Consider the following 24,526-nt stretch of genomic DNA (forward strand, 5'->3'; position numbering starts at 1 on the left):
CGATACTGTTTTAAAATAATAATACCTACTATTAGATTATTAATAAAAAATAAATAAATCAATAATAAATTAATAAGTAACTGAAAATAATCCACATAGATAGGTATAACTTTTACTTTAATACTATCGCTTCAATCAATAGAGTAATATAAAATATATAATATGTTTAAATGTTTAATATTAAGAACTATTTTTGGTGTAAATACTTACATAGTTTTATGATAAGTTTCACTTTTATGAGGATATAAGTAATTAAGCTGTTTGCGAAAATCTTCACAGAATATATAAAATGAGCTGAAGCTCAAATTTGCCCTGGCTCGACCATACACTCGTTTCTCAACTTTATTCTCATTGGTTATTGATTTCGATTGATGTATTGTATTATCATTAATAGACTTAGATAATTCTGGTTGTAATGCAATGTCAAGTTTTGGCTCGATTTCTGGTTTTGACACGATTTCCGATTTTGGTAAAAATTTTGATTTTTTCTCAGGAATATCTTCGTTATTGATGAAATACATTGTGTATTATCACTAACATCAAATTTTGAATTAACTATTAATATGTTTTGAACAAATCAAAACATTTTTGTATTTTAGTTTAAAAAGTGATTTAAAATTAAACTAGGTGTATGTAATTAAAAATTGTATTTACCTGTTTTAAAGTTTATCGAATATATTTATATTTTATCCATCCGGATATAAATTCCAATAATTGATTTATCGTTAGAAGATTAATAATAAATAATAACGTTTTATTCAACATAATAGATAGTTACGATAAAAAAACATCTCTTAACGATTTTCCAAATGACGGAAAATTGGGTGCACATAGAGACAAAGAGTACATGGCCGATGAGCATCATGGAAGAAAAATATATTCAACGTTGTTCGTGAGGATGAAAAACATTGTATTAAAAATTGTGCTAATAGATAAATTTAGATTAAAACATTTTACTATTTATTATGCATGTATATGGTTTTATTGAGGGATATGATATTGATTAACTTGTGTGTACAAATATGTAGGTTACTTACATAAACTATAATAATAATTATTAAAAATAAATATATTATTAGAATATCTATGTCCAATTAATATAATAACTTATACGAAAAATAAAATTTTAACAAACTTCAGTGGTGCAAATTATAATAATTTTGACGCAGGTAGATTATCTTATAAATTATATTTCATACCTAAGTACGTCTTAATAAATATACTTTTTCCATATTTTATTTTCAAGTGTTGGTTATGACTTATAATTATTATGTCATTATATATTTATATGATTATACAAATGCATTATATGTATGTAAACAGTACTTTTAACATAAGAACGTTATAAATTATATCTATTATTAAAAATGACTCACTATAATTTTGCAAAAATATTACATTTAAACAATTAATTCTAAATTACAATAATAAGCGGAATAGATCAATTTTCAAAAATATTATCTGTCTATGACAAAGTAATAATATTATAATACATTAAGATTACGTTAGGATAGGTGTGAATTACCTATATCCTATAAGTATAGGAATACCTATATATTAGGTAGGACAATAGTATATATCTATAATAAGTGTCCCTAAGTCATACTTGAAAATTTTAATCTCAACAGCGGCTAGCCAAATTTATTTACAACAAATCCACAACTTGCTTATACATCATAGAGGTATGTACATTTCAGTATGCTATCCCCTCGACTGTTGCATTTGATTATTAACAAACTTCAATTATGTAACTAACATAATTATAGCGCAATATAACTAATTTATTATTTACTCGTACCTCGGACATAATCAGCCACCTGATAAAAATGTACATATGTAAAATATTGTTATTAAAATAATAATTGATATTTAGTACCAAGAGCGTACTGTGCAAGAGATTGGGTAGATCGGGTTAGAGTGTAGATGACTAGTTGAGTACTGAGCAATGAGTAAGAATCCGAGGCATCACTGAAAATAACATCGATCAGAACTCAAAATATTAATTACATTATTGTTTATTTCATTTTGCATAACTGCATGCGCCATCTATGTGTCGGTATTATAGTTATTCTGCGTCTAGCGCAAAATATTAATTCATTTTCCGACACACCGCGCAACAGCGATTAAACATGATATCATTCATAATATCTATATGGTATAAATTACGGTCACGATCACGGTCCAAGAAATACTCATAATATAGTGTAGATGTCTTTTCGTGAAATAAATACGATAACCGATGATGTTATTTAATATTTAACCAATGCTCCACGTGTGCAAAGATTAGGTTTTAAAAATAAAAATTTTTATTTTGGGAAAACGTTAATCCATTCGAATAACGTTCGATAAATTGAAACAACTAACTATTTAATAAGAGATATGAATATACACGAGAGGAAGTCACACAGTTGAGATCGCCTAGTACAATTTTATATTATTTAAATTTTTGTGTGTTAGGTCACGGAACCAGTTCTGTTTGAGGTGTCTGTTTTGTTTAGGTAGGCGAGTGAAACTAAATAACTTAATAGCTGGTTAGAATTGTATTGAAGTGTTGCGTTGGAGTATTCGTAAAAAAATGTAGCAGTTTTATTATTTGAACAAATTTTAAGGTCAACTACCCAATATTATACTTAATAATCAAAAGTAAAAAATGTTTTAACTCGAAATTATAAAGTAAAGTTTACACATTTTAATTTTAAATATCTATTCTATTAACAGTCATTATACATTTTAACCAAATAAATTTAGTTACCAATTGATCAAATAATACGTCAATAGTATCTACCAATAGTAGGTACATATTAACATTTAACAATATAATTACGATAATCTATTAATGTTTTAAGACTCAAGATTTAAATAATTAAATACGCAGATAAATAATTATTTTTAAACAAAAATTAAATCGTAAGTAAGAAGTTAATTGTATACACTTAGTTTTTAGTATTAGGTAATTTAATTTGACCTAGGTAACTACATCCGTGTAAACTATTGTATGTATATAATTAGTTAGATATCAGTGTGTATCATTTATAATAAATATATAAACACCAATGGAATATTTCAATATTATAAATATTCAAATATGTATAGGATTAAATAAAAACAAATTAAATTATATGAAAAACGTTTGGTTTGAAACTTTATTGAAAATAATAACTACATATTATCTTAGGACAATATAGACTATATAATCATATTATTCTATGATTTGTATTATTTATTTGTTGAATTCTCATTACTATTAAAAAAACTGTATTGTATCATTAATAAAATGTTGGAAATTTTTAATATTTATTAAAATAATTTGTGAAACATTAAATAGGTATTTATCAAATAATTTAAACTGAATTAAACATTAAACATTAAATTAATTGAAAAAATGAAAAAAGAAAATAATAAATATTTTTGGTTTATAAAGTAAAAAATAATTATTAAACTATTTTCTGTTGTCTGGAGAGTACACATCGGCTCCAGCAACACCAGTTCCTTTTGAATCACCGAGCCATGGATATTTCCTTGGACATTCTTTACACGTGGACAAATACCTGAAATCGTCATAATATTTATTAATTATTTTTTTCTTCTAAAATACTATAAAGCTATTGTATTTTGATACATCTACTTAAATTCAAAAAATATATTAATTTATACATTATTTAATAGATTTTGTATAAATAAATTATGTGATTAAGTTTGGCAAATATTTAAAAACCATTAAAACTGCAAATTTATATTAAAATTTTTTATTTTAGTATATCACTTATTATAATTTATAGATAATGCAATTAATGCACACAGACAATAGTCAATACTTAATAGGTGATAGTGATCCCCTGTTTTTGACTCACCATCAAATACCAAAGTAATACAAATTGCGAATGCACTCAACGTTAACTGCCATATATTTATGGGACGTAGCCCATTCGGCGCCCATTTTAAAAAAAGGTTAATTCCTAAACGGCTCCCGTCTAAAAAGGTTTTACGAACAAATAATTACCCAAACGGCTCCGGTTTTTTACAACTCAAATTCTTTCCCACTTCATACAGACTTAGGACTGTCTCAAAAGAGGTGTGATTAAAAATGTAATGGTAAACACTAAGTAAATTATAAAAAAATGTAAAAAAATTATATAAAAAAACATATTATATTAATATAGTATTGCGTTACTGTGAATTAAATTAAGAATAAGTTAGAAAAATTTTAAAGTGTATTTATATATAAAAATATTAAAAAAATTTAAAATTTAAATTATTGGTAAAGTTTTTTGGCACAATTTTTTTATAAACTCAATGCGTGTTATTTTGTTTAATAAAAACTCGTTGTTTATTTGCTTAATGAGATTCTGTTTTTTTTTTCATAAAATTCGTTTACTTATACCAGAGACTTAGAAAAGCTCAAATTAGTATACTGGTATTATCGTTAGCAGTTTGGGAATTTACCTGTTTGTAAATTTTTTTTCGATGGGAATTGTTTAGAAATTTAGCTGTTCGTAAAACCTTTTTTGACGGCAGCCGTTTTGGAATAAGCAAACAATGGACGGGAGCCGTTTGGGATGCATTGATGTTTATGATATTATTTATTTTTATTACTTTGAAATTTCTAAATTTTCAAAAAAATTGTATCCATTATATTCGATCTGGTTATTCAACTACTTAGTATTTAGGTATAAAAACTATACATATTACGAATTAAACTTGAATATAACTTCATATTTATATTGCTCACTAGACTTTTATCATTGTTTAAGATGCTCGGTTTGTGCGATTATATATAAATATACATTACCTGCTTAGTGCTTATATAAGTATTCAATACTTAAATACATTGCTCGAACATTTTATAAAAATTGTAGTTTTCTATTTAGTCCGTAACATAATATAATATATAGATTATAATAAATTACCTCGTTCCGGATACATTGGTTTCTGGATGCTTAAATGATAATGGACATTTGTTCGGTAAATTACAAGGTGGCGAAGGTAATTGTTCGGGTTTATCACACATCCATGGTTCAAATCCAGACAAATCTTTAGTGGTCTTTGGATCAGTCATCCACGTTAATGCTTGTGTAGTTGTGACAAACCATACGTCTGGCCTAAGTTGAACATTTAGTTTTAATTAGTTAAGTTTTTATCAACCTTACAATTATATAAATATTAATTACTGTTTATTTGCCCAGTCAATGAACTTATGCAGTCCATCTTCAAGTTCTTTAATTTGGAACCAGTTAGTGTGGAAAGGCATCATGTAAGGCGCTCGGTTTTGCGAATAATACCGTTCGAAATCTTCACGGAGCCATTCAAACACTTCAGTAGCATCATGACTATGCAATACGCATTGATCTAAATACGGACAGTGGCCGCCTTCGTAAGTCGCCACGTAATGAGCGTTCAAAGGAACTTCCCACGTACCTGTAATAATTATTTAAAAAAATGTGACATTACAATTTAAATTACTTAAAAAAAGAATAAAAATGATCACACTGAAATTGATTATACTTTTTTAGTATTTTTTTTTCTAGAAATTAACCTTTAAATGATTTAGTCGGGCAAGTTCCAGACTTGCATTCATGTGGAATCTTATAATCTAAAGAGTATGGCCATATTGGTACCCTAGATGGAGGTATACCGATAGAACTATCATATACGAACCCGTAGTCTTCGATTACCTAGAATTAAATTAATATATATTACATTATTGTCTATACTTGAAAAGATTTAAACATTTTCCAGTTTTGTTATTTTTTAAATTTATATATTAAGTTAAAACTATTAATAAATTATATTAAAGGGAAAGGAAAATAAATTTTCAAAAAAAAAAAGTTGATTACAAATCTAAGAAAATCAGTTACACATTGATTAATACAAATAAAATAAAAATTGTATATTATATGAAAGTATATACAATTTCATATGTGATAACACAATTTATGTAGAATAAAGAATTCTCAAATTTATTGAAATATTTCAATGATCGAATACGTATAAAAAAAAGGAAAGATATATGAAGTTATAAGAAATAATATAAAATAATATATTTTATCTTCAATTTATTTTATAATCACCTACATAAATATATATAATATAAAATGTTAAAAACCTCGTATTGTGTGTTTCTACCAGGCTTTAGGAATGGTGCTCTCATGCCAACTATATCGCTTTTCGTTAAATTTGCAAAGTTGACTAAGATTTCTCTCATTCCAATCATTTCAGCGACCCATTCTTCATATCCTTTATCATGTAATCCTTTTTGTAATCTACGAATACATAATTTAATTTAAATTAACTTTTTTTTAGATATCAATAATATTTGTTATTAGAATATTGATTTTAAATTACAAAAACAGTAAAATATGAATTTCAAATAAAACAAGCTATAAAGTGGATTTTTTTTTTAATATTAATTTTAAATTAATTGTTGTTTTAATAATTATAAAATTATTGTAAAATAATATTATTAATATTATAATCTTTATTTTTAGAGAGTCTTAAATCTTAATTTAATATAATTAAGGAAATTCATAATCGTAAGACTTCTCGATTTAAACTGTATTTAAAAAGAAATTTACTCTGTTATTATGTTTTAAAAAATAATTAATATCTATTAATATTGATTTAAACAGTAAAAAAGCATTAAAAATAAAAACACAAAATTCAAAATCCAAAATGTTGTAAATTTATTCTGTTTCACATTTATAGCTAATAAAGCTTCGTTTTGAACCAGTAAGAAAAAAACAAATGCCATCCAAATCTGTATTCGGGTACTCTAATCATTATTAATACGTATCAATGTATTATAAACATCATCAATTTAATTGTTCAGTGTTATAAACTAAATATAATTATTGATGTTTAGTTTATATTATATATTTATATATACTTACGACACAGTTTCAACACCAATCTCATGGCCTTTGTGTGCGAATTCTTGTACCATATTATAATCACAGTATTCGTGTGATATAAAGAATGTACCTTTAATGAGACATCCGTTAGGATTTTTCTTATTGTGGGAAAATACTTTTTGATAGTGATCATAATTATTTTGATTCAATGCTCCGTCAAATGTCAATAGAATCATTTGGGGTGTCTAAAAATATTTTTGAGAATATAAACAAAGTCAAAATATTATTTTATTATGGTAAAAAAAACATACCTCTTTTGGATCTAAACCACCAGGTATGATGGTTCCGTCTCTGGAGCAAAAACAATAAGGTAATGTACACTGACTTGTATCACATTTTTGAGCTAAATCAATAGGATTCTCTGTACTTGGAGCTTCAGCTAAATCAAATCATGATATTATATTATTAGTATTTAATTGTATACTAATATGAATAAAACCTTACTTGTAGGAAGAGGTCCACACCGGGCTTCATTTTTAAATGTACATAATTTGTTCACATCGTCGAAGTATAAGCCCGCAGGACAACGATTTAGGTACGGAAAATTATCTACACACTAAAAATGTGATTATGTTTAAAATATATATATATAGACATTTATACAATCAAATGTTGAAAATACCTGATAAAAACGACGACATGTGGCTGGATCAGCATAGTTCCCATTTCCACCGACTTCAGGGCAGACAAAAGTTTCTCCAGTAGTTTCACACAATGCTAAAATAAATTTAAAAACATATATATATATTAAGTACTATTGAATTCATTATATTATATAATTATCATAACACATAAGAGCATAAAATATTTATTAAATATCAAGGTTTTATCGTCATATATTTTGTACCTATTTAAATAATACAAATTATACAACATTATGGAATTTATTATTATTTTAAAAATGTATTAAATATTTTATAGTTTTGTAATAAGTTCCAAGGTTATTTTCTTCCACAATATTTTTTGTATCAGAATAAAAAATATGGAGATTAATAAGTTCGACATAATAAATAGTTTTAGATTTATTAATGTAAAAATAAAACGTATCAAAAATAGTCAAAATAAACCTGTTATGATAAAAAAAAAACCGATAAAGGTAAACAATTTGCATGAGTATTATGTAAAAATATAATTGAACACCTATTCTAGAAATTAATTTAAATATTATACTTCTATTACATTCAATTCGAAGCAACAAAACCAATAAATATAGGTACTGGTTATTTTCAAGTTAGGTTAGTAGTTGGGTAGTGGCCGCATTAATTTCCATGTATTCAGGAGACATAAAACAATCGTGAGTCATAAATTAAATCGTTTTATATATAATCATTATAGAAATATACATTTCTTAAAAAAAACTCCCCATAATTTAATGCTAAGTTTATAGTTTTATGTTTTTAACTTCGATTGTAAATTTGTTAAAAACGAATCATTATTATTCAGAAATACTACATCTAATAAAATATTGAAATTAAAATTACGCAAACATTTGGATTACTTATTAATCTATAGGTACGGTTATTTATAGATATGTGCTCGAATTATATTCTATATTTCTATATGATTAAACATTTAAACGATCGAATTACAATTAACCGCTGGAATAGTAGGGCTAACCTAAATTAGTTTGGTATACCATGTCCTGAGAATGTCTAGTAAAGTTCAACGTTCTTTAGCGACCTTAGCACATATTATAATATTATTAAAAACTCCACATACATTTTTTTTTTATTATGCTTCTAGAATAATAATTACATAACGATGTGTGAGAAGGTATTGTGGGAAGTGATAGTAGATCATGTGGTATACAAATAATCGACATTTGAAAAGATGAATTGAAATGTTACGCTTTCACAGTAAGGCCGAGTATTAATCTCAATACAATAATGTCTGAAATTTTCAGTTTCAAAAACGAATAAATCGATGTTTTTTTTTAAATAAAATCCATGCTCATACGTATGTATGAAAAGACTAAAATATTGATTTGATGATCATGTTTTATATTTTCCAGCATTTATAAATTGTCACTAATTGTTATTTGAAATCGGTTTCACTGATTTCACTTTTACCCACCGTGAGCTTGTTACGATTTATTACCAATTTCTCCTAATATAAAATAAATGATAGTAACTACTAATTTCAAGCAAGTGACTTGTTGATTCAGGTCGAACAAATATTTATTTCTTAAATGTCGAATAATTTGCATAACTTTATAAAGAGAGTAATATTAATGGACTTATAATGATATTTTTTATTATTTTTACATTTTTTCAAACATAAAATTGCTCCAAAAGTTAAATTTAGCTCTATGGTAACAAAAATTTACAAATTGAGTCTAGTTGATACATTTTATGATTTTGACAGTAATTTTTCAAACTATCGACAACCGTGAAAAATATCAATAAGCATCGTTTTTTAAATTTAATCGAACGTTGTGTTACGAATACGACAGTTGATAGTATATTATAATATTAATACACTAGTATTTCAGTATTTGGCACCGATATGTGAATCGAGAACTCTACATCCGGTCTCTGCATTGTAAATATATGTCTGTATTGTTTTAATATGTCTACCATTTTATTCACAAGGTTCCAAAAATATTAAATAAATTATAATTTAAATAACAATTGTCAATTTTACTTTGTTTTTTTTATATTTTCATATACAACTTACATTGCCTATCAAGATAATTTAATTATTTTTTAATCCAAACTAAACAAGTTATTAGTTTGATGCCGGTAATACTTGTCTTCATAAACAATTTTAATTAATCCAAACATTTCAAAAACTAATGATATTTTGTAGTCGAATAAAATACACATGTCATATTTTTTAAATTTCTATTGAGTTTTAGAATCATATTACAATAAAAAATTTCAAAATAGTTATAATATCTTTTCAGTTAAGACAAGAATAAAGGTATACCATTTTATTTTTGATTGATTCATTTTTATTATCAATTTATATAAAACAATATATTTTGAAATCGTTTGGTGTGTGCAACATAAATATAATTTAATGAGCTACACTTTAAGTATACATTAGTTTGTTATTTAACTGAAAAATGCAGACTTTCGTTAATGGCCATGACATTATACCTATAGTATTTACATAATATGTGCTTATATAGCTATTATTATGATATTAAGCTCGTAGTTTGAATGAAATATTATGATCGACATGCGTATTTAGTATTTGATCAAAAATAATCAAATTACAGACAGCAAGTATACATGATATGTGTAATACATCAATAAAAATCTATATAGATAAAAAAAATTGTATTCTAAATCGTTCAACAACATTATTTTATCCTGCAGTATACCTATAGTTTATATAGGTATAAGCTTAAAGTTTATAAGCTTAATTAAAATATTCTTTATAGAACTTAAGTTATGCTATGCAATATATATAATCTTATTATGTCTTGTTACGTAAAAATGTTAATAAACTCTATGTAATGCATAAAGTATATGCATACGAGACACACACGAGTATGTGTTTAGTAAATATTTGTAGTTTTTTAAATGACTTGTATTCAGGTTAAATTACGGCTAATCATATTATTTTTTAGATAATTTAACAAAGCATACACTTACCGATTGGAAAAACGTAAAACGCAATCACTGCGATCGCTTTAAGTGCAGAATCCATTCCTACGTCGTAGTCTTGGTTTACGAGATCACAAAAAAAAACACAAATATTTACGTCATTTTTTCGAAAGCAATATTCTTTATTCTACCAGTAACCAACTTGCTTGCGTACTGTTGCTGAACTGTGTTGTACAGGTGCACTGTGTACGGTCATAATCTAAGGTTGACCACTTTCTCACACCATAACCAGTTCCAAGACAATTTTTGATTCATCATTATAATTTTTACTATTACTATAATTATTATTATATTTATTAAGATCGTCAACAAAATCGTTCGTATTATGTGTGTATATAATATAATATAATACGATATATTATAGCGTGGTCGTATTTGTTGCATACAAAGTCAAGGACAAGACGGATCAACGTAGACAGACAAATAATTCGTAATGGTTTATTCTTTATTCCATTGAATAACGTATAATAAGAGACTTATTTATTTCTTTATTCGACATTAATAGATATATTTCATATGGTTATAATATGTAGGTACGCAAGTGATGAAATAGTTGTAATTAGGTAGGTATGTATTATGTAACTTCGTTTAAAAAAAATAAAATCTAAATACGTGAAAATCGATTTGAAACATACCTTATAATATACCATTTGAATAGAGGGCTAGAAAAATACGTTGATAATACATTTTATAGTTGTTAGTATAATTTTAAGAATATAGATATAGTTTAGTTATACGTATATTAATCTGTGCACTGTGTATAAATATTGTTTTTATAACTATTTAATTTACACTTTCAAATGCAAAAACAATGCTAAGCAATAATACATAATATATATAAGATAAATTATTCGAACTGCTATTACAAATTAGGAAAAAAGTTAAATAAAGTTTGGTTAAGTAATTATATTATGAAAAAAGACACGTGACATTTTGTTCGCACTTTCTCTAAAACAAACTATCAGTTAGATATATTCATCATTGATTTTCGAAACCAGAAGTTCAAGATTTATTACTTTCTTTTAAATTTTTTTTCGAATCAACTGAAAAAACTTGACAATAGAATGTTAAGATATGTCGTTATGTGGTCAATTAACTACCAGAATTTAATGAAAAAGCATTAAGATTGCTATTTCGATAAATAGATTCCTTATAATGAGAAAGACTTAAAAACAAAATACCTACCATCGTTAACTTAACTATTTGTTCTCTTTTTTAGTCTGACTAATGTTAATAACATACGTATAACTAAATATTACGATTATAGACATGTAGACAGTCTAAATACTTCAACACACAACATAATCTATTGATTATTAATGTTATTTTAATTTTGGTACGTCTAAAATGTACAATATTTAGAGCTTATTAATTATTATAAGTATTATCAAGTATTTATTTAAATATTTTATTTATTATGCATTATTATATTCATACATCAAATTTATGTAAAAATTCCTTAACATTTGGCCAGTTAAAAATTAATTATAATAACTTTAAATTTAAAATATTATTTATCTCTGTAATATTAAAATTCTAATAATACGTTAACTATAATAATATATCGTAACTATTTTAACCAACTTATTATTAATACAGTTTGATTAATTTAATATGTCAATAATTAAAAAATGTATTAGTATTTAAATTATATAAGCCTTATTTTTTGTTTTAATAATTTGACTAACTACCTAAACATTAAAAAAATTATTTATGTTTGATTTATTTTTATCATTTTCTTAAACGATAATATTCCATGAATCAGCTACCTTGGTTTCATATTTTTCAAGCTGCAGTAAAGAAAACATGTTTAAAATATATTCGATTTCTACACTAGTAATTTAGACTTTTTAAGGATAAATGTACCTTTTCGGTAATATTGTCTTTGCAAGACATCCGAATTTTTTCCACAGTTGCTGGAGCATCCAATCTAAAATATCCTGTGACACCAGCATCTTCTCTAGCCGAATATATGGCATTTTTAATTGCGAAAAATATCGAAGCTGATAAAAACAACGGTGGTTCTCCAATAGCCTAAATAATACATATTATTATACTATACAGTACGAAGATATCCTGTAACGGAACGTTAAAAAATTATTTTTACTTTTGATGAATAAACAGCTCTTGGATTTTCTGAACCTTTCAGTAATGAAACTGTAAACTGTTTCGGTATATCCGAAAAACCAGGTATTTTATATGTACCAGGTCCTCTCGTATATAACATTCCTTTTGGACTATAAACAAGTTCTTCTAATGTAAATAATCCATAACCTTGCATAAATGCTCCTTCAATTTGTCCCACATCAATTGCTGGATTCAGACTCTGTCCCACGTCCATTACTATGTCTGTGCTTAAAACCTAATTAAGAGAGAAAGAAAAAACGAAAATAATAACTTGTTTAATGTAGAAAACATGAACCCTGTATACTTCATGGTCACCAGTTAAACAGTCCACTTCGACCACCGAAACAGCTGCCCCACTAGTATAATACAAAACATAGTTGTCTGTGCCTTGATCTGTTGTTGTTCCTATAATGTGATTTCTACGAACAACATAAGTAATTAATTTTCATGGTTACCAAACATCACTTTTATTAGTATTATTCCTTTAAGTTAATTATCAAAAATCAAAAGGTTATGTAAAAAAAAATAATTAATACGCGATTAATGAGTATTAAAAATCCAAGTTTTTTTTTGTTGCTGTATCTTATATAGTAAGCAATTGTACAGTATATACATACATATCAATTTGCATTGTACATATATATATTTTCAATATTTTTATATAATATAATACGAATTTTTTTAGATATTAAAAGTTTGTAGGTACTGATTTTCATTAACTTCTGAGTATGACCTTCATTTAAACTCGATATGTATGTAAGAAGTGTATAATAATATTCATTAAACTTATAACAATACTATTTTTGTATTTTTTATTCTAAGGTCCAACTAACATAATTTTATATTAATACCTATAATACAACACATACATTTAAATATATAATGGCGATATTACTGTGGTATACCGAGAAAATAACTTGCAAAGTTACAAATCTATGTTATGTTGAACAAATATATTTTGTCTATTGAATCATACTTTTATTAATGACTACATATAGTTTAAGAAAAACCGATGTTATGTGTCTTACTCAAAAATAACAGTAAAGGCGTCATTAAACTTACGCGTAAAATCCAGAAGCACACAAGTTAACTTTTTCAAAATACGCAGTCTTTACCAATTCAGCCCATGAGCCTCCGGGATTCCTCTTCTTGATTGGTTCTAATCTGGCTTTAATGATCTCACAAGCGTTCTGCAACACGATTGTCACAGCGATAATAGAACACAATAAATTTATGATGTATAAGTTATAACATGTAAACCATGACAAAATAGATATAATATTCATCATTACAGTTTTTTGATTGAATAATAATATTTTTCACTTCTCCTATGTATCGTAGTTCTTTACTTCTATTTGTTTTTCATATTTTTATTATTTAACTATTATTATATACATGTTATATGTGGGTGTAATGGTGTGAAGGAAATTAGCATACTGCATTAGCTGTGATGTTACCTATCTATCAATCTTGTCACGATGTAAACGAAAAAATAAGCTGTACAAATATTTGCGACAACGGTCAACGGCGAAGCCAGCAGGGATGGATAAGACCATAATAGGGCTTTAGTGCCTGTAGCCCTCCTCTAATTAGCACGTTATATTACTATATTATTAGAATACAATTTAAAACTGAATTTGGTGGTGAATGAATCGCATCTAAAATGTTATATTTTACCCATGGTATCTGCCACATACCAAACTTACGAGAGATCTTAGTTATTAAATCTCTTCCAAATTACAAAATTTCCCCCAAAGAAAAGTCTCGGCTTCGTAACTGACTTACGTGTACGTATACTTACGATAACGGCCATCCCGTTGAGGTCAGAGCCTAAACTAGCAGCGGTCGGAGACGCGTTTGCTACTTTGTCTGTACTGGTCTCTTTGATATGTATCGACTCGGTGGGTATGTCCAAGGCCCTACTAGCCACTTGGATCATTTTCGTGTGTAGTCCTTGGCCCATTTCGACGCCGCCGTGCGCCAGCAGTACGGATCCGTCAATGTAGACGAGCAACAGTGCACCAGCTTGGTTCAAAAACTTCGAGCCATCTGAGAACCCGATACCGTACATCGTGGGTACGCCTGCAATGCCACGTTTCTTCCAACGGTTCATTCTAAAACCATATTGTTTATGTATGGTTTGTGATTAGTGAACGAATTGTAAAAATATAAAATGGAAAAACTATGAAGACGACAATTTACAAAAAACAAATGCAAAAATAATTAAAGCAACTACCATCAGCAATACAGATAATTTCGATTTATTATTTCTAAGCTCTAATTATTACATTACGTATAATAATAGGTATTATTTTAATTTATAATAATGGTGTTATCAACATTTTAAAAAACAATCCCTGCGAATTTCAACTCTGACTTGAGCTTGGATACGATCGACATAAACACATTTCAGTTATAGGTATGCATAGACCTCGTATAAGGTCATGTGGTTATATGACTCAATAGTGCATAAGTTTGAAATGTAAGTATCGAAAATCATCTATATAATAAAATATTAAGTACAAAATACATTATTTCAAATTAATTAATGTTTTTAAAATATTTTTTTACGTGATTTCCAATTCCAATCAAAATTTTTTTTAAAACTATTATTTTTAATATTTTTTATTGTTGTATTTTTTTTAAAAGTTTTTTATTTTTCTAAATGACAACATATATTTTTAATTTCATAAAGCAGAATATTTTTCAGAGTATTTTGATGTATAAAAATCGAGTGAGTAGTTTATGAGTTATAAGTATTTAAAGTTTGATTGGCTGGAGTAGTAGACCAATATTTTACAGAATAGCCGAATTACAGAATCGTACCACTAAAAAAAAACTTAAAATAATTATAACTCATAAATAAATCATCTGAATTTCGATTTTTATGTATCGATATACTTCAAAAAATATTAAAAATATTTTGCTCTAGAATATAAAATAAAACATTTATATTATTCAAAAAATTAAAAAAATATATTTAAAAAATGTTGTTTTATTTTGACAATTATTAATTATTATAAAAATTATGTAAGACAAATATTTTAAAAAACGTAAATAGATTTTGAAATAATGAGTGTTGTTTGATAAAAGAATCACTTTATATACCTATTATGTCGACATGAGGTTTCGTCCGCATTACATGTGTCAGTGGTGGAGGTTCGTAGGGATACAATATTAATTTCTAATCTTAACTACACAAATTCATGCAAGGTTTTTATACAGCTGTTCTATGTGTATACGTCTAGAGTCCAGATTGTACAGTTTTTCAATTAATTAGAAAGTTAGTAAAGTTCATGATGTAGCACTAATATTTAAATGCAGGTTGTTAAAGTAATATACTCGTGTATGACTAATGGCCTCCCTTTTACCAAGATTGACAATTGTTTTTACTAACTTTCCAATTAATAAACATATACTATATATTATTATAATAGACGTAACAGTCATAATATGCGTAACTACGTATAAGATATACCTATTGAACTTTTCGATTTCGTTAGACTTCAAGGTATACTTTGATCTTTCCAATACCTCGTCCCAACAATTTTTAGCGGTAAAATTAGATATCAATTGATTATAATAAGTTATCTGTCCGTTTACGAAGAAATTCTTTGCTCTCACTGCATTTGAATCGATGTTTAGTTCTCTAGATATGTGATCAATAATTGATTCCGCGAAAAACATTCCTTGGGGTGCACCAAACCCTCTAAAAGCCGTATTTGATGGTAAATTTGTAGCACAAATATATCCCGATATTCTAACATGAGGGACATAATACGTATTCCTTAAATGAGTAACGCATCTTTCAATTGTCTGTAAAATATAAACATAAATGTACAATACTAGGATTTAATAAATAATAATAATATGTACCTATATACTCAATACAAATTACTTAAGAAATATGTAAGTATACTCACTCCCGCTGACAGATCTCTAGAACTTCCACTATTATTATACACAGAAATGTCCAAAGCCTGAATTTGTCCATATTCATTAAATCCTACTCGATAGTGGCATAAAAATGGATTTCTTCCACCAGTGATCAACATGTCTTCGTGTCGATCCAGCATACATCTAACTGATTTTCCAGTTCTAGAAAAAAAATAAAATATATTTTCTAATATCAACCCTTCCATCCCTGCAGTCTTACTTTACAGCAGCTACTGCACATGGCGCCGCTATAATAAATGCTTTAGTTTCTTTACCACCAAAGCCACCACCAATACGTTTTGTTTTGCAAACTATACGATTTACCGGTATGTCTAAGCAATGTGATATACTTTCCTGATCAAACAAGATGTTTATAAAAAGTATTTACATTAATTTAAATTTTTATCTAAATATTATGTATTGAATTTTAACTAAACAAAAAAATAAGAGATTTTTTAGCATATGACATTAGTGTATATATAAAGAATTTGGAAAGAGATTTATTGATTACCTAAGTCTAGTTTTTACAACTTATTACTAGGGCTCGAATTTCAATGCATTTGTATCTTTTTTTTTTTGTTGAATGTTTTACAGTCTTACACGATGCTTTTCAAGCTACAAATGTGTTTCAAATACTCCGTATTCTAACCACAAAATTTTTTAGGATATATATTGCATTTCAACGGATTTTGTACTTTTTAGGGTATTTTTTGATGTTTTTAATGCATTTTTTAAAAATTTTTAGGACATTATTGACTTAATTAATTTAAATTCTTGTATTATGACTAAAAAAATCGACTTCGTTGAAATATAAGTACTACATAGTACTACGTATTATAAATTATTTTCATTTTGAACTTAACATCAAGTAATCCGGTTTTAAATTAGACAATACTCAAATTTATCTTTATATCTTACCATCCAATTAGATGATTTAATTGCATACAACTTAACAACTTTTATCGGAGTATTTTCTTATCGAGCGATAATATTAAATCGGTGGTGCGTGTTTGCATTTTTTGGTTTTTTTACCATTGTATGAGCTTAAAATAAGTATTATTGATAAATAAATAGATAATACAAACATAGATTCTTATACCACCTATTATACATTTTAATTAATTAATTTTTTTTTTTATTAAATTTATAAATATATAATTAATGTACCAAAAATACGTAATTAACATTATAGTTTAATCTATTTTTATTATTGTAAGTTTTAAATTTCAGGATATAGATATTAGGTAATTAAATTAAGTTGTTGTTTATTAAAAATATTCAATAATAGAACCTATACATGATTTTTTCTTTATTATATTTTTAGAACATATTATTAATTATACTTTTAGCTATTATTTTTATAAATATTAAATTATTATTTAAAATAGAAAGCATTTTGAATTTATTTTAAAATTTAAACATATTATTTTTGTTTTGAATTGAGTGCAATTTTAAAATAGAAAAACATAAATAATATTATGATGTATAATGTTTGTATAATTTATACCTGCAATTCATTTAGCGATTGTGTTGAACTTATTATTTCCATCTCATTATTTTCATTCATTGGTATTGCTATACAACACTGAGTTTCTAAATAAAAATGATCTTGCCCGCCAGTTCTTAAGGTACCGTTTAGACTATGGTTTGATTCTTTAAATCCTTGATCTATGCACCCTTTTTCAAAATAGGCACACCGGCCATCATAATACGATTCATTTTCAATAGCTTCCTATAAACATTTACAGTAACCAAAAATATTGTAAACAATTTAAATTCATTCATTCTGTTGAACATCAGACATATTATTTTGTGTGTAAATTATTACTTATTATATTCTTTCAAAAAGTCTATAAGTTTGTATCTATACTGGATAAGTATGTATTAACTTGTTCGCTTATAATACAATGCAAATGCAATACAATTGCAATGGCTTTTCATACATATGATACAAGTAAACAATCATAATTATATTTATTAGTTTATTACACACATTAAATTTTTTAATTGTTCAAATTATCCATAAGCATATTATGCTTTATATTACTCTACATACCTCAATGGTTATTATCGGTTTTAATTCTTCATACTGAACATAAATTAATTTAACTGCATCCTGTGCAGTGATTGAATCTACAGCGACTAATCCGCAAATTATTTGCCCAAAATTGACCACCTGAAAAATAGTTTTAATTTTTGATGTTCGAATTTTGAATTGTAATACTTTAAATTTTGAACAAGTATATAACAAAAAACAATACATTATAATACCTTTTCTCTAGCAAATACATAGTCATCTTTAATCGGCATTACACCGACCATATTGCGGCTTCCTGGTAGATCTTTTTCATCGACTATGGTCACCACGCCAGGTTGTGATAAAGCCTCGGTATAGTCTACACTTATAATTTTAGCATGGGCATATATAGATGTTTTAACAGCTAAATAAAGTTCATCGGAACGACGAGGTATATCGTCGCAATATACTGCTTCGCCTATGATAATACATATTATATAATTGTATATGTAAACAACTTAAAAATATTAAATTTTTTTCATAAAAAAAAAGTTTTTTATCATTTGATTTCTGGTACTAATATTATATTGTATAAAAGTAGTAAATATAATTTTATTGGTAAAAAAAATAGGGGTACTAATAATGAATGTTATTAACTAGTTATATACTTATTTATAAACAACGTGATACCTGTAGTTTGCTGTATAGCTGATTTGTGAACTAATGGTTTACCAACAGCATCATTTGGGCTTGAAGAATTTGAAGTTATATTATAGTATTGAGCGTATTTAGAATTGTGTGTAATAACATTGTTGCCATTAATTAAATTGTGTGCATCTATTATTGTCAAATTTAATTGATTGCACACGTAAAGGTAAAATTTAAAAAATAGGCTAAAAAATATAACATTTCATTTAGACGTACATTATAACAAAAAATTATTGTAATAATTTAATCATTATAATCACCTTAGAACAAGACTTTTACGATAAGTCACCATTCCTCCGGGGGCATTTGATGCCAAAGGTAAGTCTTTAAGTAACTCTAAATATACATCATCTAACAAAGACTCAGACCATTCTCTGTTGATTATTAATGATTTAGTTCTTTGAGCAATAACTGCAGTAGCTGACATTCCACCAAAAACTAGCTCTGCATCTTTTACTATATTATTTGATATTTCTACATAAAATGCAGCATTTACCAAGGCTATGTCATCTTCTTTTCTTCTTGATTGTTTAATCGATTTAAAAAATATATTCTAAAACAATTTTTTTAATTTTTAATGATTAAATTTAGCACTTTATCGAATTAAACAATTACACCAAACGCTTACTTTCTGTGTAAATGGAATAAACAAATCTATTACAACCTCATCTGGATTTAAAGCATTTTGTCGATAACCCGTAAAAAACGTATGGTCCATCTTCAAAAATTTTATTCCATTTTCTAGGAATAAAATATAAATTGTGAGATTAATACATTTATTTATAGAATTTCTACATTTGCAATTATAAAATAAATTATTACGTTTACTCTGTACTTTTAACTGACAACGAGCCGCTAAAAATATTGGATTTAAATCCGATATAGGACTTCCCGTTATAATATTTCCGGCTATGCACTAGAAAAATGATAAAAGAAATATAAAATTATAATTTAATATCCATAGTCCATACTGTCATACTTAATTACAAATAATAATTTTAAAACTGATGGGTGAACTTACTGCAACATTACGAATTTGTTTACTTGCAAACCAAGGTATCATCTCTAATATAGATTTTATTATTTTATTTTTATGATCTAATAATTGATAATTATTTGATTAAAGTCTGTCATATTAATAATGTTCTCTAAATGGTTTAAAAATCTTACCTGGTATAATATCAATAAGTTTCTTTAATTCATTTTCTAATTGGTTAATAGTTACCGCAGCACCAACAATTAATCCTTTAACACATTTTTTAATGATATTTAACTCAGACACCTTATTTGGCTGTATCATTACAGGATATTGACAATTTTTGAATTTTATTTCAACTCCTATTTATTTAAATGATATTAAAATATTAATTTTACAGTTAAATGCATTTCATATTTTTTACTTTACCAATTTCGGTATTCCCGACAACTATACGAGCATTGGGATATTTATATTTAAGTTCCAATAGTTCCAAAAGTGATGTTGGTCTATACCACGTAGTCTTTTTACCTCTAAATATCAAATATTCTTTATCGAACTCATTTGTAAGCTACGCAAATATACTAAATGTAAATACTTATATAGTAAATAATTAAATATATTTTTTTTATTTCTCACCATAAGTTCAGGTGGAAAAATTGGTTCTTGAGAAGGATCATACGGTAAGAATTCAGATGAATTGCATATATCTTCATCGCCATTTTCAATTTTCTTAGTCTTCATGCAACATTTTTTTCCCATGGTACATCCATTAGAAATTTTATCACAATTAGTTAATGTCATCAACCCCTCTAAAATAGGTCTATAACCTGTACATCTACACAAGTTGCCTGAAATATAATAGTTAACAAGTAGTCTGAACGTTTAAATTTAAAAAATGATTAAATCTACCTTGCAAAGCAATTTCTAGGTCATTTTCATCAGGTGTTTTTTCTAATGATCTGAGCATGGCATATACAGACATTACAATACCAGGTGTACAAAAACCGCATTGTGATCCATGATTTTTCGCTATTCGTTCTTGAATAGGATGCAATCTTGTTTTTGTGTTACCAATGCCTTCAACAGTTATTATAGCACATCCATGTAAGCTGACTACAGGGCACAAACAGGCATTGACAGACATATGTCTAAAGTTTAGTTAATTAAAGAGCTTTTATCTTTATGAATGATATATAATAAGTGTACACATTATACATATTTATTTAAAATGCATGTTCATATTTTAGACTTTAGTAGATCAAAGGATACAATGGAGACTTCTTAATGTGATCATATTTTGATACCATTACAGTACAAGCTCCACATCCTCCTTCAGCACATCCCAATTTAGTTCCACATAAATTTACTGTAGTGATAAATTTAAGGAATTTTTAATTAGCATAATTTATTGATGTATGCATAATGGTGTCGCGTTTCCTTTTAGACTCTGAACGAAGTGATGAATATATTAATTTTTTCAATAACGTGTTTTTTTTTTATGAGTTACAATCAATTTTCAATAAAATGCTTCGATTTTGATATTCACCCGTAAAATAATTATTTCTCTCACACAGTTTTTGATATTCTATTGTATTTCAAAAAAAAAAAAAATAAAAATAGATACTTAAAATGTTTACGAAATGTTTAAACCATCAATTTCGTTCAACATTTTTAAAAAAAAAATGTTAACTCTTTTTGTGTTATTTTAAACTTTTTATTTTGTTTTTTTCCATAAATGTAGATAAAAAATTATTCGCAGTGTCAAAATTCTTGAATATTTAATACAAGATTCATAAAATTATCTGTTTAAAAATATAAAAAGTGAATAGGTACAATTTTTTTATATATATTTAGAGTTAAAATGTTGACAAATTTTGTCAGTCACAAAAAGTTACAAATTATTTAGTAGTTAAAAATTCGTTAAAGTTTTTCTTTTTATATCTATGTTTAGAAAATATAATAAAAGATAATTTATATAAAGTCATAAGTATTTCATACTGAAAATATATAAACACAATTATTTTTTATAGACTAGTTCAAATTTGGACAAAATTTCTTATTTTAACGATAAAAGACGATTTTAATTATTTTTTTATAATTTAAAAATATTTTTTATGGTAATTTAAAACTTTTACGTATGTTTTAATATAATTATGAAATTTATTACACACAATGATTTTTATTCATTTAAGATATTGTGTTTTTTAGTTATATAGGTTGATAAATCGTGGTAAATATATATTATTATAAATTATAATATATATTTTTTTATTTAATGCATAATATGTAATTTAGAAAATTAAATTGTACTTGTTATAGCACTCATTGTGTTGAAACATTTTATTAATAATAAACGAAAAAAAAAGAAAATTAAAAGAATACACAACAATGTTATACATGACGAGGGAGGCCATCCAGTGATAGAATTCAACGTCAATTGTATTAAAATAATTAAATACTAATAAAATAATAAATTACTTCAATAGCCTTAAGTATCAACAAAAATAAAAAAATATTATAAAACATACTTAGTAATATAAGCTCATATACCGTTCCCCTCAGAGTCAATTTTTGTATAATAATGATGTATCATTGAATACAAATTTAACACAACCATATATTAGTGACACACTCGATACCATTTGCCAATAAAAAGGATACATTTATTTCTTAGATAATAAAGTAAAGTCCAATGTGGGTCAGCTTTGTCTTCGACAACCTGTTTAATAAAGTTTAATAAGTTTTTATTTTACAAAGTATAGTTTAGCTAATGTAGATGTATTTAACAAAGAGATGGACTAATACGAGTGACTAATGTGGTAAAAATTAATTAACCATTTGTAAAAAAAAAAATATAATAATTACAGGGTTTCATATTTATATACTAAAAAACAATATACAAGACTCCCAAACAAACTATGGAAATCACAATATATAATATGAGCATTCTACTTCTACATAACAGTTAAAAGTATAAATCCAATACATGACTACCAATAAAGAACCCACAATATACTGCACTAGCTACTAGCTGTAATGCTGCATATTATATTAAATACTAGCAGACCATTTAATGAATTCATTTTCAATAAAAACAACATCCATAATGGTGTCACAACATAAAATATAGTCAAATTTTATTTTAAAAGTAAGAATATTTTTATATAGTATATAATTACAAAAAATATAAATAATATAGGTATTTTATGCGTTTTAGACAAATGAAAAATTTTGAATAAATCCGTCTGATAAACACAAATAATATAAATACAAGTATAAAATTACTTAAGTATCAAATATAATTTTTATTTATTTATAAATAGTGATAGACGATAGGATGTTAATCCTAAATAATATGATAATTAATAGGATTAAATATTTTGTGATTATACTAGCAGTAAATGTATTCTTTAGTAGCTGGAAATTCCAAATTCATATTTATTTGATTTTATTATTTTCACATTAATTACCATTTTTCTACGATTAAAAACATAATTGTTTTTCTTACCTTTTTACCGTTGACAAAAAATATTAAGGTGGAATTAATATTTTCCATTATGCAGCTTTTGTATAAAAATTCTATACTAATGTACAATTTCTTAAATTGGATAAACTAAATTCAAAAAATTGTTGTAATATTTAAAAATAATCTTAATTAATAATAATTCACTTGTACGATAATTTCATAAACACACATCATCTTACTGAGAGCTATAATTTATAATGGTTTAAAAAATATATATTTAATAACTAATAAGGCTTCAGAAACCATAATTTTTTATGGGTATTTTTTTAAACTAAAAGATATATTTCACAATATCGATTTCAAACCTGCATTGTTTTAACATTATACGTCAATGGAATATATCCTGTGTGCGTACAACATATTTTTAAGAACTTGTTTTTGTGCATATCAAAAGTAGTAAAAGGGTTTTTTTTATATTTAGTAAGGTTAACAGTATGTCAACGATGCATCGAAATACAGAATTAACTGTTACCAAACGTTTTAGAAAGTCTGGGATACGATTTACTAAGTATAGAATATAGATATATGTTTTTTTTTACCTATTGTGATTTATTTTATTATTTTATGTTTTAGTTATTATAGATATAATTCAATAATAATAAAACTACAATTTCTATTTACTTGTGAAATTAAAATGTGACATTATTTGAAAAAATATTAACACGTCATACGCGTGTTTCCACCTAAGACAGTGATTTGAACACAAATCTT

At 25.8% G+C, this 24,526-nt stretch overlaps 3 protein-coding genes across 4 annotated transcripts in view; all 3 read right to left on the reverse strand.

The window, feature by feature from the left end:
* Nucleotides 1-521, reverse strand: part of LOC113552485 (probable serine/threonine-protein kinase DDB_G0272282) — a 61,432-nt gene extending 60,911 nt beyond the window's left edge. The window contains exon 1 of the mRNA XM_026955361.1: nt 211-521. Within this exon, the coding sequence (XP_026811162.1) occupies nt 211-521 (311 nt within the window). The remainder of the gene's footprint in view (nt 1-210) is intronic.
* Nucleotides 522-3,319: 2,798 nt separating this feature from the next.
* Nucleotides 3,320-10,565, reverse strand: LOC113551983. Its single transcript, XM_026954612.1, has 10 exons — nt 10,511-10,565; nt 7,531-7,625; nt 7,353-7,464; nt 7,160-7,287; nt 6,888-7,093; nt 6,104-6,260; nt 5,534-5,672; nt 5,169-5,415; nt 4,908-5,099; nt 3,320-3,548 (listed from the first exon to the last, which is right to left on the reverse strand). Exons 1-10 carry the CDS (start codon nt 10,563-10,565, stop codon nt 3,440-3,442), a joined length of 1,440 nt encoding a protein of 479 aa, XP_026810413.1. The 3' UTR covers nt 3,320-3,439.
* A 1,609-nt stretch (nt 10,566-12,174) lies between these two features.
* On the reverse strand, nt 12,175-23,933 carry LOC113550991 (xanthine dehydrogenase). 2 transcript variants are annotated; one of them, XM_026952973.1, is made up of 24 exons: nt 23,798-23,933; nt 22,951-23,008; nt 21,559-21,655; nt 21,199-21,437; nt 20,926-21,137; nt 20,716-20,857; nt 20,481-20,648; nt 20,332-20,408; nt 20,133-20,226; nt 19,939-20,051; nt 19,571-19,863; nt 19,293-19,495; nt 18,857-19,080; nt 18,642-18,761; nt 18,093-18,317; nt 16,806-16,939; nt 16,573-16,747; nt 16,128-16,465; nt 14,451-14,763; nt 13,712-13,839; nt 12,954-13,068; nt 12,630-12,884; nt 12,389-12,556; nt 12,175-12,312 (listed from the first exon to the last, which is right to left on the reverse strand). In XM_026952973.1, exons 1-24 carry the CDS (start codon nt 23,843-23,845, stop codon nt 12,262-12,264), a joined length of 3,990 nt encoding a protein of 1,329 aa, XP_026808774.1. In that variant the 5' UTR covers nt 23,846-23,933; the 3' UTR covers nt 12,175-12,261. The 2 variants fall into 2 exon arrangements, with proteins under 2 accessions (XP_026808774.1, XP_026808775.1); XM_026952974.1 differs by lacking the exons at nt 21,559-21,655; nt 23,798-23,933 and having other exon boundaries at nt 22,951-23,005.
* Nucleotides 23,934-24,526: the final 593 nt, after the last annotated feature.

The sequence above is a fragment of the Rhopalosiphum maidis genome, chromosome 2 (assembly GCF_003676215.2).
Source record: "Rhopalosiphum maidis isolate BTI-1 chromosome 2, ASM367621v3, whole genome shotgun sequence".
NCBI classification, from domain to species: domain Eukaryota; kingdom Metazoa; phylum Arthropoda; class Insecta; order Hemiptera; family Aphididae; genus Rhopalosiphum; species Rhopalosiphum maidis.

Coding starts and splice junctions, on each gene's coding strand:
- LOC113551983 (XM_026954612.1), bottom strand. CDS start 10,565: ATGGATTCTGCACTTAAAGCGATCGCAGTGATTGCGTTTTACGTTTTT. Junction 7,288..7,352: donor GTGTGGACCTCTTCCTACAA/GTAAGGTTTTAT, acceptor GATTTGATTTAG/CTGAAGCTCCAAGTACAGAG. Junction 3,549..4,907: donor ACCAATGTATCCGGAACGAG/GTAATTTATTAT, acceptor TGACGATTTCAG/GTATTTGTCCACGTGTAAAG.
- LOC113550991 (XM_026952973.1), bottom strand. CDS start 23,845: ATGGAAAATATTAATTCCACCTTAATATTTTTTGTCAACGGTAAAAAG. Junction 20,052..20,132: donor GTTAAAAGTACAGAGTAAAC/GTAATAATTTAT, acceptor TTTTATTCCTAG/AAAATGGAATAAAATTTTTG. Junction 19,081..19,292: donor AGCTATACAGCAAACTACAG/GTATCACGTTGT, acceptor GTATTATCATAG/GCGAAGCAGTATATTGCGAC.